Source organism: Staurois parvus, unplaced genomic scaffold (assembly GCF_062004578.1).
Source record: "Staurois parvus isolate SC_StPar_1 unplaced genomic scaffold, SC_StPar_1.0 ptg000350l, whole genome shotgun sequence".
NCBI lineage: Eukaryota > Metazoa > Chordata > Amphibia > Anura > Ranidae > Staurois > Staurois parvus.
In genome coordinates this window covers 5,133,308-5,146,567 of record NW_028318146.1, presented here as the reverse complement: position 1 = coordinate 5,146,567, position 13,260 = coordinate 5,133,308, and the positions used below count along the sequence as shown (strand labels likewise).

The following is a 13,260-nucleotide window of genomic DNA, read 5'->3' as shown; positions in this document are numbered from 1 at the left end:
ATTGAGACTCGGGCCCAGCCCTTCGCTCTCTCCTTGCTGGCTATGATTGACAGCAGGAGGAGCCAATGGCTGCATGAAAATGAAAACCCTAAAGCCTTTAGAATCACTAACCTGTCACAAACCGGACAATATGATTAGAAAAAAAAGCAGAACCCCCCCCCAAAAAACAAAAACCGCATAGTCAAAGGTGAACAAGAGACCTCACATCAGATGATCCAGAGACCTGGGCAGCTGAAGTTACATGTACAGTATATCTCACAGTTTTCCGTAAAAGCAAAGCAACTCTTAGGAGAGGGAGGACCAATGAAGGCTCTGCTATAGTGAACATGCTGACAATGGACGTACTGACAGATGGAGAAAAAGAGCCTCTAAAGGCTTCTGCTCTCCTTCACCGTCCAATCACTTGCTGTGGGCTGGGAGGTGACCTAGCCAACTTGTGTAACTGTAGTAGATAAAAGTCAGGTCAGCAGCCTGAATGTGCCGTCAGGGCTGTGTAAATCCCTGGATTACCATATATGCGTTTCAAAAGCGTATTTAGCGATCTGACAGGATTATATTAATGTATTAAATACAGAACTCTACCTGAGGCCAGGCGCTGGGTGCTAGAGTTTTTGTTTTCTGCCGTGTTGGAGACCTGACTTTCTGAACTCTGCTGGCGGAGCTGCTGAATCAATTTAAGTGACAGCGAGCGGCCAGTACCTTCATACCTAGAAAAACAAAAGAAGTTAAAAAAAGAAAAAAATCCGACAGGCTTTTACCCTAGCTCACACTTCCATATGTTACATCACCAGTCCCCCTGCCTAATCAACTCACCCATTGATTGTGGATGCCATGAAGACAAGGTAGGGCCCCATAAGACTCTTTACTAGAGGTAGAGGGATGGCGGCCGCTTCATCGATCACCACCAGTTCCGCCTGACCCAGCCTTACAGCATCTGCTGGGTGGATGTACTGAGGGAACAAGTGTTTATGAACATTAGCATCTCCTTGATAAATAAAACATCTTAATTCTCCACCATGCCCAAAGACAAATGTCAATTTAATTATTCTACTGCATCCTTGAATCTAGAGACACTGGGGTTAAGCTGCCAAACAAAAGTCCATAAAATAGCAAATTCTCTAGTTCAAGAGACGAGTTCAATAGACAACTGCAGCAGGATGCAAGCCCATCATCTCCAGTCTTACCACTTGGGGATTAGACTACAAACTCAATTCAGGTTTAGGTTCCCAGGGAGGAAGTGGCATAGGACAGCTACGCCCAAGTACTGATGCCTCAGGAGTCCCACTAAAACAGAATGCCCCTCAATGCAGGTATTACCAATGAGCAGTACTTGAAGGCCAGCACAGAGCCAGCAGGCAAAGGGGGACCTGGTAGACAAAGGAGCCCAGGACCCAGATGGAAAAGAGTCATTTGCAGACAGCTTGTAAGGCAGCATTCCCACAGTGAGTCTCTCCGTCTGGAGTATGACACGTTTAAGAGGCACGGATAACTTGCAAGAAATATTTCTGACAGTAAAATCCTAGAACTTGGGGGCCCAGTGTGTAGTCCGGTACATACAGGCCAAATATTGACCGGTTCAACAGAAACCGGCTGAAGGAAGGGTAAGGGATTCACAAAGATAACTTGTTGCTCACAGGGGGCCAATCATGTAATAACCTACCCAAAGTGGGAAGACTCACCTGGATGGTTTGTCGGTGCTCCTTGAACACATTGACTCGGACCACAGCCTTCTCAAACTCTGGGTTCAGGGACTGGATGATTTCATAGTCCATATGTTCCTACAAAAGGTGTCACATACTCTGTCAGACAAGAAATGTCAACCATTTTCATATAATTAGTATTCCTTTTTTTAATTAAGGAAACCTGTACCTAGAGAGGCAAGGAGGCCATCACAGCTAACCTGAAAATGCTTGGAGGCCACCACAGCTAACCTGCGAATGCTTGTAGGCCCAGCCTGTAGTCTATACATCCCCTAGGAGGCGCATTAGCACAAAGGCTGGGCCTCATGGTACTCCAGGACTGAGTTGCACTTAAAGGTGATCACAGGAGTGCCGCTCAGTCCTGGAAGAATGCCCAATAACTATTGTTAAAGGGGCTGGGGAAAAGGGTCTAATAAAGCTCCAAGGAAAAGCTCAAGAGGAGATGGGTAGAAGCCTCACCTGGTAATGAAGCGAGTCAAAGCCTTTGAAGATGAACTCAAACAAGGTGTGCAGGTTATCCGGGCTTGGAGAGGTCACAAAAATATTGGAGTAACTGAAAACCGACAAAATCTATTAAAAACTGTGTCCGGTGTAGCATAGCCATATTTATTACTTTTATATTATCACGGGGCAAATTACTACTACAGAGCTGAGAGCAATAATAAACAAAAATATAAAATAATCTTTAGTTAAGTCACACACTGCTAGTATAGACTCCAGAAATCTATCAATATATTAAAGTTATAATAAAAATTCTGCTGCAGAAACCTACAGGGCATGCTGTTCTTTTGAGTCTGTATCAGGTGGTCCTACCAGTGCAGGCCATGAAATACAGAATGAGTGTGGCTTCTTTCCCTTGTAGGGTTCTATGGAGCCACCCTTGCATGCATACCACAGGTTGGCAGCTACAGACGCTGCATACATCCAGATGAAGATGGCCAGGCAGCAAGCCACTCCCCTGCTCCCTAACCAAACCAACACAGGAAAGCAAGCAGACCACTTCAGGCAAGTACTGAATCACATAGCCCCTCCACACACACGCCGGTGCCAGGCCTGATCCATGATCATAGAAATAGTGCCGAAAAACAAAGGTTGGCCACACTGGCAAACACCATTGCCAGTGCGGCCAACGTTTGTTTTTTGGCACTACTCCCCTGCTCCCTCCTCCAATCTGTGTAAGCGCTGTTCCTGCTAAACAGTATATGTGAGTTACGTGGGGCATGCGCTTCCCTTCCCTACAGTTCTGGACCAGGAGTCTGCAGCAGTGTGCAGAGAGTGTGGATATATATATATATATATATATATATATATATATATATATATATATATATTCATTCCATTGGTCTAGCTATGCATATACCATACCTGTGGGTTCCCTGGAGAAGCTGGAAGAAACACTATAGTAGATATCGCCACTCCAGTGATATACACAATCTTTTGGGTTATGTGCTGAGCAGCTGCCCTGAGGCATTGTGAACACCGGAGGTCGGCTGATTGGCACAGGTTCCATTCAGAGAATGCCTTGCATTTCTCAACGAATGCAAAGCATTCTCTGATTGGATAAGTTAAAGAGGCGCAGCTGTGATGCCACTGGACCAATTTAAGTATGTACACAATACCATACCTGGAATTCTTCTTTAACCACTTGACCTCCAGAAGATTTTCCCCTTTCCTGACCAGGCCATTTTTTGCTATGTGGCACTGCGCTACTTTAACTGATATTGCGTGATTATGCAACATTGTACCCACATTAAATTTATGTAATTTTTTTTCACACAAATAGAGATTTTTTTGGTGGTGTTTGATCATCAAAATGTTTTTATTTAATATATAAAACGGAAAAAGACTAAACATTTTCAAAACAAAAATCGATATTTCATATTTTCTGTTATAAAAGATATTCAATAAAAAAAACAGTATCTAAATTTCTTCACAAATTGAGTCTTTGGTCTATGTCTTTATTAAAAAAAAAAATTCCAAGTAGCGTATTATTCCATCTGTAGGAAAGTTATCACGTCTACAAACTATGGGATATATATTTGAAAATTGATCAATTTTGATGTACTGACGGTCAATCTCATTCCTTGAGGTGCTTAATATGTCGGGATAGTACAAATGACCGCTTTTTGGAGAGTAGACAGTCTGAGGTATTTAGCAAGAGGATTGGCTTTTATTTTTTTCAAAACATTTTTTATTTAAAATAAAAAAAAAACAAAAAAAAACTTTTAATCAGAATAGTTCAATGCTACCATAGTAGTACCATTGTACTACATTGGGGGGGGGGGGGGGTTAACAGGGATTTTTTTTACACTTTTATTGCTGGTACAATGAAGATCATTGCACCAGCAATGCTTTGAACCATCATACCGTCATGAAAGGGTTAAGTTTATGACAGTTCAGAATACTAGCGATCTGTGATTGACTACAGCTAATAACATGGTACAGGGTGCTGTGATTGGCCCAGGTACAAAGTGATAGCTGCAGGCCAATCACAGCTCATTAGTAATGGAAGCAAAGCTATTATGAATCACATTGATTTAGAACAGCTTTGTTAACATTGTGATCGCATTGTGAGTACCGGGATCCGCATTCTCCTGCAGACACAGCGGACACGGGGGGGTGGAACAACAAAGTCCAGTGTGGCGACTGAAACATGTTTCAAGCACTGATGACAATGTTAGAGGGCACATGTCCAGCCAACTGGATATGGAAAGCACAGGAAGGATACAATGGTGATGCTCATTCACAGCACACAGAGATGAAGGGGGCTTAGAAGCCTCTAGAGATGTAGGTCTTCCTGTTGCTGTGTGGTTATATATGAAGGTGCTGCAGTGTGTGTGAAGCAGAAGGCTAAATCCTTGCAGTTGTCTGTATCCTCATCTTCTGATCAGCCCTAGGTGTGTTTCTTGGTTTCAACACAACATTCCATCTCTCTCTGTTTGTACATTTTTTTCTGTGCCAAAGCTTGCAAAATCAAATGTTACAGGCTATTTTCACTTCTGGTCGGATGTTCTCCATTCATAAGAATAGCGTGAATCAGAAAAATACTGCGTTATGGCTGCTAGATGGAGCTGCTGATCATAGTAAATGGTGTTTATTCATCAGCTCAATCTAGTGGCCACAATGCAGTATGTTCCAAATCCACACTACTCTTACAAATGAAGAGCATCCAAGCTGGCAGAGAAAATAGCCTAGTACATTTCCATTTTGATGGCATTCACACAGAACTAATGTACATGCAGTTTCGTAGGATACAAAGCTTTGCAGATTTTTTATGCATACACCCCTAAGAGTTAATGGTCATTATCAGTGCGAATGTAAAGCAAGGGCGTAAAGCCATGGCGAACCTAATTTTGATATGTAAACTATTTATTACCTTCATGATTGTTACTTCTGAAAACTTTCAAGAAAAAATGTATTGGAAAAAAAACAAAAACAAAAAAATTTACCAAACAGAATGAAACGGAAAACAAAATCCTACCCAAAAGCCACAGCACCCGCGATTGCCAATCCTAGTGCTGCCGACTTGCCGCGACCTCGAGCTGCTGTCAGGGCCACTGTACTGCGAAGGGTCTTTTCTGATATTGCCTCTATAAACTTCAGCACTGCCTTGGCCTGCAGAAAAAGTGGAACACGGAAGAAACACAAAAACTTAATCATAAAGGTTGACATATGAAAAATTATAAACATCATGAAAAATAACTGCAGTATTTATATTGGTAACTCAGAGCCTGAAAAAACCCAGGTCTACATAAAGCTACAGGTTAACTTCTTGCCGACCGCGCATAGCCGAATGACGGCTTCACCGCGGCCGGCCAGTTCTGAGTGGACGTCATATGACGTCCTCCCAGAACGCGCTCTCCTGCGCGCCCAAGGGGGCGCGCACCCGGCGATCTCCGTGATCGCTGTGTCCTACGGACACAGCTGATCACGTGATGTGGTGAAAGGCCGATCCCACCGGCCTTTTACCACGTGATCAGCGGTGTCCAATGACACGCTGATCACAGGGAAATGCAAGTGCCGGTTCTCGGCTGCACTTTCCTCACGCTGTCAGATCGTGAGGAAAGTACTGCCGAGAACCGGCAGTTGTCAGAGCGGGGATCGGCACCGATCATCAGGGCACTGATGATCAGTGCCCTGATGATCGGTGCCCAGCAGTGACACCCGCAAGTTCCGCCCAGCAGTGCGCCCACTAGCCCCGCCCACCCGTTCCCAGCAGTGCCCCCACCTGTGCCCAGCAGTGCCCCCACCTGTGCCCAGCAGTGCCCCCACCTGTGCCACTCTGCAGTGCCACCTACCTGTGCCCAGAAGTGCCACCTACATGTGCCCAGCAGTGCCACCCACCTGTGCCCACCCACCAGTGCCACCCACCTGTGCCCACCAGTGCCATCCACCAGTGCCGCCCACCAGTGCCACCCACCAGTGCAGCCCAGCAGTGCTGCCAGTCAGTGCCACCAGTCAGTGCCCAGGGGTTGTGCCAGTCAGTGCCGCCAGTCAGTGCCCAGGGGTTGTGCCAGTCAGTGCCGCCAGTCAGTGCCCAGAAGTGATGCCAGTCAGTGCCGTCTATCAGTACCCATCATCAGTGTCACCTATCAGTGCTGCCTATCCGTGACCCCTAATTAGTGCTGTCTATCAGTGCCGCCTATCCGTGCCACCTCATTAGTACTGCCTATCAGTGCCCTTTAGTGCTGCCTATCAGTGCCGCCTATCAGTGCCGCCTATCAGTGCCGCCTATCAGTGCCCATCAGTGCCGCCTCATCAACGCAAATCAGTGAAGGAGAAAAAATACCTGTTTGAAAAATTTTATAAAAGAAACAAATAAACTTTTTTTTTTTTTTCAAATTTTTTGCACTTTTTTTAATTTATAGCGCAAAAAGTAAAGCGCCCAGTGGCGATTAAATACCACCAAAAGAAAGCTCTATTTGTGAGAAAAAAATGATCAAAATTTCATATGGGTACAATGTTGCATGACCGCGCAATTGTCAAAGTGCGGCAGCGCTGAAAGCTGAAAATTGGCCTGGTAAGGAAGGGGGTATAAGTGCCTGGTAGGCAAGGGGTTAAAGAACAACTGTGTTGTCATAGTACACATGGCACAGGGAAGGTGGCGTGTAGGTGATGCAGGCACTATTTTTGTTTTGACAATAACATTTTGAAGGCTTGGGGTGTTTAAGAGTAAATATCTCTAAAAACAGGCACTTAATTTGTGTTTTTACCACCCAGTGACCGCCCACCAAAACTGTAAAATGGCAGCCGGTGGAGGTATCACTTTGCCTCATGTCACATACTGTATACAGCATGTCACAGCAGCATTTCTGCCAGACTTGACCCATTAGGCCTTGTTCACGTGGGCATACTTAAACATACACCCATTTGAGGGCTGCGTTTGCCTGCACAGGGAAAGACAGACGTTCCGTTAATCCTCATGCAGGCAGTCCCATTCATGTTAACTGGGATGCAGTGGCTACACAGATACAGTTGCTGCTCCCAATTTGACAGCCATGTGGGTTCCCATATGCAACCAGTATGCATTCAGACACCCGCAGCTGCACGCCTGTCAGATAGGGATTAGCAGCTGTGTCCGTGGAGCCGCTTTTAGCTCGTGGTTGAGGCGCAGTATTTCAATACAAAATCCCCGGCTCAGCTGAAAGAAAAAAAGTCTACATGGTGTCCAGTCACAAATCTCTCCCTAATATATGGGCATTGCGGGCAGTTACCACATCTGAAAGTGCCAGATATGTTAGCCTTGTCCCCACATATAGCTCCTGATGAAGTGGATGAAATTCAGGAAACGAGTCGAGTTCGTTAACAAGTACATCCGATCTTGAAAGAAAAGCTGCTCTATTAGACAGGATCAAATATGTATCCTGTAACAGAAGTTAATGGGGACAGGACTTTTACTTAATGTCACCATCATGGTTTTATGAATCTTGGATTGTTGTCCAATTTTAAAGAACAGTGGACATAAAACTTTAGTTCTTAAATTTTAGTTTTGGTTCAAATTGTGCCCTAAAGTGATTTTAAGGGAAAAAATTAGAACAAACAAACATACATGTTATACTTACCTGCTCTGTGTAATGGTTTTACACAGAGCAGCCCTGATCCTCTTTTTGTTCCAATGCCAGCAGTTCCTGGCTCCTTCCCCCTGCCAAATGCCCTCCAAAAGCAAGCCTCTTGCTGTGTGAGCACTCAAGCAGGCTCACTCCTGAGCTGCGCTCTGTGTCTATATTCACACACAAAGCGCAGCTTGGCCCCACAACCCTGCTCTCTCCTCACTGGCTCACTGACTTTGACTGACAGAAGTAGGAGCTAATGGTTCCCGCTGCTGTGTGAGCCAATGAGGAGAGAGACCTGGAAGAGCCGCTGCTCTCATGCATCGCTGGATCGAGATGAGGCTCTAGTAAGTATAAAGGGGGGCTGGGGAAGGGGGGGGTGGGGGGAGGAAGCTGTAACCAGGTGGTTTTTTTACCTTAATGCAGAGAATGCATTACCTGATCCAGAGTCTTACAGTTTTCAACCAGAACCCCAACCGGCTGTGTGTCCTGGAGACTGAGCTTCACGTCCTGCAGCTCCTGCTCCTCCGGGGTCAGATTGCTCTCCTGAAAAAAGCACATCATCAAACTGATTGAGATACTGTTGAAGCACCATACAAAGTCAGTATATAATGGAACCACCACCACCTTGTCACATATACAAGAACCAGACAACAGATGAAGAGCTTTAATTGTGATTTTTTGCTATTAGGTTTTTTGTTTTTTTTTTGCTTTTTTTCCTGTATTTTTCATCTGATAATCATGCAAATGCCATCACACATCCCTGATTGGCTACGTTCACTCCACTACTGTATCTATGGAGAGAGCTGTGGTTGCCACCCAGGCTGGACATCATACATTCAGAAAAATAGCCAACATGCCAGCAATATGAACTCTCTATATTGAGGTCCTGTTATAAAAATGTTGTACATGTGAAATGCAAGGAAAAATGTGCATAAACATATCAATCTTAAACTCTTTTATGGCCAGGTTATTAATTGCCCGGACTTGGCTGCGGGCGCTGCCACCTACTATCCCACGCTGGGTTGCTGCGATAAATAGTATATTACCATATAAGAAGGTTATCTACATGCATAGAGGATGCCCCGCCAAATATTACAAAATATGGGATAAATGGCTTGACTCCACTTCTTTCTGTGATGTGAAGGATGACATGTGAAGGATGACATGTGATCATGTCTTGCTCATGTCATGTCTCCTTTTCTGTGTTTCTAACAAGTGTATGTGTGCTGCTTTTACTCACTGATCTGGCTGGGTTTCCTTTCATTTCTGAATGGCAGAGAGAAATCCAGCCAGAGCCTGTATTTACAAACACACAGACCCGTGCTGCGATTGGCCACAGCCAATCAGCAAGTATACTGACAAAATGATTGGCTGTAACCTGCTGACAAACTCGTGACATGTCCTAGGTGTGGGGTGTACACATGCGAGCCTCTAAACCAGGAAGTACCACCCGCTAGCAGTAAATGTACTGTTAGTGGGCGGCAGGTGGTGAAGAAAATACAGCCCAAGGACTATTGAGATGCCCCCTTACCTGTGTCTTTGGTGGAACTGGCTTTATGTTGGCAATATGGCTGGAAATAGGCAAGATATTCAGCTGATCATCGATCACCATACAGTTCTTACAGGAGGCCAGAGATAATATAAACCTATGGGAAATGTAAGTAGATCAGTACACAAAATGAACCAAAAATCAAACCAGCCAAATGTTCTAAATATACAAAACATGCTGCAGTAAGGCTACGTTCACACTTGTGGTTGAGGGAAAGCGGTAAAAACAGATGGTTGGGGCAATGATTTCACAGTGTCCTTGTAAGCTGCAACTACAGTCAGATGCGGTTGTACACTTGCCGTGGAGACGAAGCATTGCCTCGCGTCAAGAATTGTGAACCCTGCTGCATTCAGCCGAACAGGCCCCATTGTAGTGAAGCAAACAACACACTTGAGGCACAGTGGTGTGGGCTTTTGGGGGTTAAAACAGATGGTGAGGTGACATTACTGCCTGTCAAACATCCTCTGAAAAGCGATCCACCATGGATGATTCTTCGGTGGAAAATGCTTGTATAAACAAGATAGAACATATTCAAAATTCAAGAACAGATCATCTACCTTTCATTAAAACGTCCCACAACGTCCTGATGTGCTTCTGTTCTGTAGCGAGAATGAACATCCTAGAGAAAGAAGACTAGAAATGAGTCACTGCTTATTTCCTCACTGCAAACACTAAAATATTTTTTATTACTATTATTATTATACAGGATTTATATAGCGCCAACAGTTTGCTCAGCGCTTTACAATATAAACGGGAGACAATACAGCAACAACAGTTCAATACAAGAGGGATAGGAGGGCCTGATCCTGGGAGCTTACAATCTAGGAGGGAGGGGCTAGTGGTACAAAAAAGGTAGTAACTGTGGAGGGATGGACTGGTAGGAGGAGTAGAAGATTCCATTATTAGCTGAGGGCAGGATAGGCTTCCCTGAAGACATAGGTTTTCAGAAATCCCCTAAAAGTGAGCAGAGTAGGCAATAGTCTGATTAATTGGGGTAGAGAGTTCCAGAGGATGGGGGAAGCTCTTCAACGAAGGAGCAGGAATGGCATGTGTGTGGAACTTTGTAATACACTGCTAAGAGAAGGGGAAAGAGGAGCGCACAGAAGGCACACACAGATCAGGTGATACTGACGCCAGCCCCTAAAGCTCTCTCATCACCATGAACTTTCTTACAATGGGGCCAAAATGGAGCCAAAACACTCAGTACTAAAAAAGAGTTGACCTTGTGTTGTACCAAAGTGAGAATAAAGCATGAACACAAGCTGACTATTGGTCCTGCATTGTACTTGATGCAACTGCCGGCCTTAGAGAAGGGGTCCAGAGGGACCGATTGCACAGATGAAGGAAGCCACCCGGAACAAAGAAAGTATTGGAGCTTCTTCCTCTACCCATAGACTCAACAAGCAATTAACCCCTGCAGTGTGGGCAGAGGGGCCCGCTGTAAACAGTACATGTTCTTTCCTGCCCAGAGTTACACTTTAACCAAATTAATGATTCCTAAATCTCTACTTCCAGTCAGGGGCGGACTGACAACTCATGGGGCCCCCGGGCAATAGGGGATCATGGGGCCCCTGTGTCCTTGCACAAACTCAAAAAAGCCTATGAAAAAGGTACCAGGGGCATCTCATGGGGCCCCTACTGACCCCGGGCAGTGCCCAAGTTTCCAAATGGTCAGTCCGCCCCTGCTTCCAGTAAGAGCAAATTGTTACATTTTTCTCATACAATTTAGAATTAGCATTTTTTTTTTTTTTTTGGCTAGAAAATTACTTAGAACCCGGGGGTTCAGGAAGGATTTTTTTTTTCCCTGCAGGAGCAAATTGGATCGTGCTTTGCTGTGTTTTTTTTTGCCTTCCTCTGGATCAACTGTGGGGATAGGATTATAAAAAATGTTTTATAATGGTTGAACTAAATGGACTTTTGTCTTTTTTCAGCCAGACTATGTAACTACGGATCATTCTTTCGACATGTAAGACATAGTGATAAATGTTTTGGTTTTTTTCCTATAGCAGCTGGTTTAGTGTTCAGCTTATTGCAAATCATTTCTGATTTCAGCTCGGACCCTTGATGAAGTGTCTCTGCAGGAATCTATACATTACGCTCCAGGAGACCCCCTAAAGCTGCATTCAAATGAAATGTATGTCCTTTTTTACCCCACAAATAGAGCTATCGGTGGTATTTTATTTTTTGTGCTATAAACTAAAAAAAAAAAAAGCTATAGGTTTTAATTTTTGCTACAAAACATGTCCAATAAAAAAAAATTTAAAAATCAAAATTTTGTCATAAATTTAGGCCAAAATGTATTCTGCTACATGTCTGCTAAAAAAAAAAAAAAATCCCAATACGTGTAATGGTTGAACTGGATGGACTTTTGTCTGTCTTTCTTCAGCCAGACTAACTATGTAACTATGCAACCCCCATATACATTTCTAAGAAAAGACCCTGTAGAATAAAATAGTAGTTGTGATTTTTTTTTTTAGGATATACAATATTTAATAGAATATCCATTTTTAGTAAAACATATAAAATGATGTTGCACCGGGTAAACAGATGCTCAACATATTAAGCTTTAAAATTGCGCATGGAACAGCGCCAAACTAAGGTACCTAAAAATCTCCATAGGCGACACTTTAAAAGCCTTTACCGGTTACCAGTTTAGAATTACACAGGAGGTTTGACACTAATTATTGCTCTCTCTGATGTTTAGCACCGTTTGCAAATGCATGCTGGACCTACGTGTGCATTCAAGCAAGCACCTGATGCGCTTTAATTTTTATTTTGTTTTCATTAGGTTATTTAAAAAAAAAAAAAAAAAATTCTTTACACTGTAGTTTGCTTTTTGATTGCTTTGATTTGCTTTAAACTTTATTGCTATCACCAGGGATGAACAACATCCCTTGTGATAGCATGGGCCGTGACTGGTTCTCTCTGGGGTCAATTAGTTTGATCAGATGATTTACAAGCCGGTCACAGCTTATAACCAACAAACCAAAACTGATGTGACATCTTTGTCATTTCCAGTTTCTTAGTATGGATGTACCTTCCTCCCCTCAGTACATCGAATGGTGGCAGTACTGGGTTCCCCGATCACCCAGTAAAGGCAGCGGGGGGAAATGGGAGTTGGGGGACCCCCTCTCTCCACCGCCTGTAAAAGTGATCGAGTAGCTGTATAGCCGCTCAGATCACTTTTACCATGTACAGAATGGCTGGCCTTAAAAAGCAGCAATGATGACTGAGATGTCACTCTTCCTATCCAAGGACGTATATATGCATACAGTAGATGGGAAGAGCTTAAATCCACCTTTTGCAAGAAAAAAAAAAGTAAAATACATGCACATATTTTTGTAGAATAAAAATGTGCATTTATTTTTTTAACAAATTAACCAGCAAAGCATTGCAACCCAGATACGTGGATCATGGTGTAATGCCAGGCTACTACAAACTTCCTCCAGTTCCTTGCGTATACTGAGAACTACAAGGCAGCCAGGCGTGGTGGGTTAAACATGTAACATGGAAATGACTATAAATGTGGTGAGAACTACAAGGCAGCCAGGCGTGGTGGGTTTGACATGTAACATGGAAATGACTATGAATGTGGTGAGAACTACAAGGCAGCCAGGCGTGGTGGGTTTGACATGTAACATGGAAATGACTATGAATGTGGTGAGAACTACAAGGCAGCCAGGCGTGGTGGGTTTAACATGTAACATGGAAATGACTATGAATGTGGTGAGAACTACAAGGCAGCCAGGCGTGGTGGGGTTAACATGTAACATGTAAATGACTATGAATGTGGCGAGAACTACAAGGCAGCCAGGCGTGGTGGGTTTAACATGTAACATGGAAATGAGTATGAATGTGGTGAGAACTACAAGGCAGCCAGGCGTGGTGGGTTTAACATGTAACATGGAAATGACTATGAATGTGGTGAGAACTACAAGGCAGCCAGGCGTGGTGGGTT

General features: G+C 43.9%; 1 protein-coding gene across 1 annotated transcript in view; it reads right to left on the bottom strand.

Moving 5' to 3' along the window:
- Positions 1-13,260, bottom strand: part of NAT10 (N-acetyltransferase 10) — a 55,108-nt gene that overhangs the window by 28,269 nt on the left and 13,579 nt on the right. Inside the window, exons 6-13 of the mRNA XM_089684619.1 lie at positions 9,860-9,921; positions 9,285-9,399; positions 8,189-8,296; positions 5,182-5,315; positions 2,160-2,253; positions 1,680-1,778; positions 814-950; positions 583-707 (exon numbers count right to left, since the gene is read on the bottom strand). Coding sequence (XP_089540745.1) covers positions 583-707; positions 814-950; positions 1,680-1,778; positions 2,160-2,253; positions 5,182-5,315; positions 8,189-8,296; positions 9,285-9,399; positions 9,860-9,921 — 874 coding nt within the window. The remainder of the gene's footprint in view (positions 1-582; positions 708-813; positions 951-1,679; positions 1,779-2,159; positions 2,254-5,181; positions 5,316-8,188; positions 8,297-9,284; positions 9,400-9,859; positions 9,922-13,260) is intronic.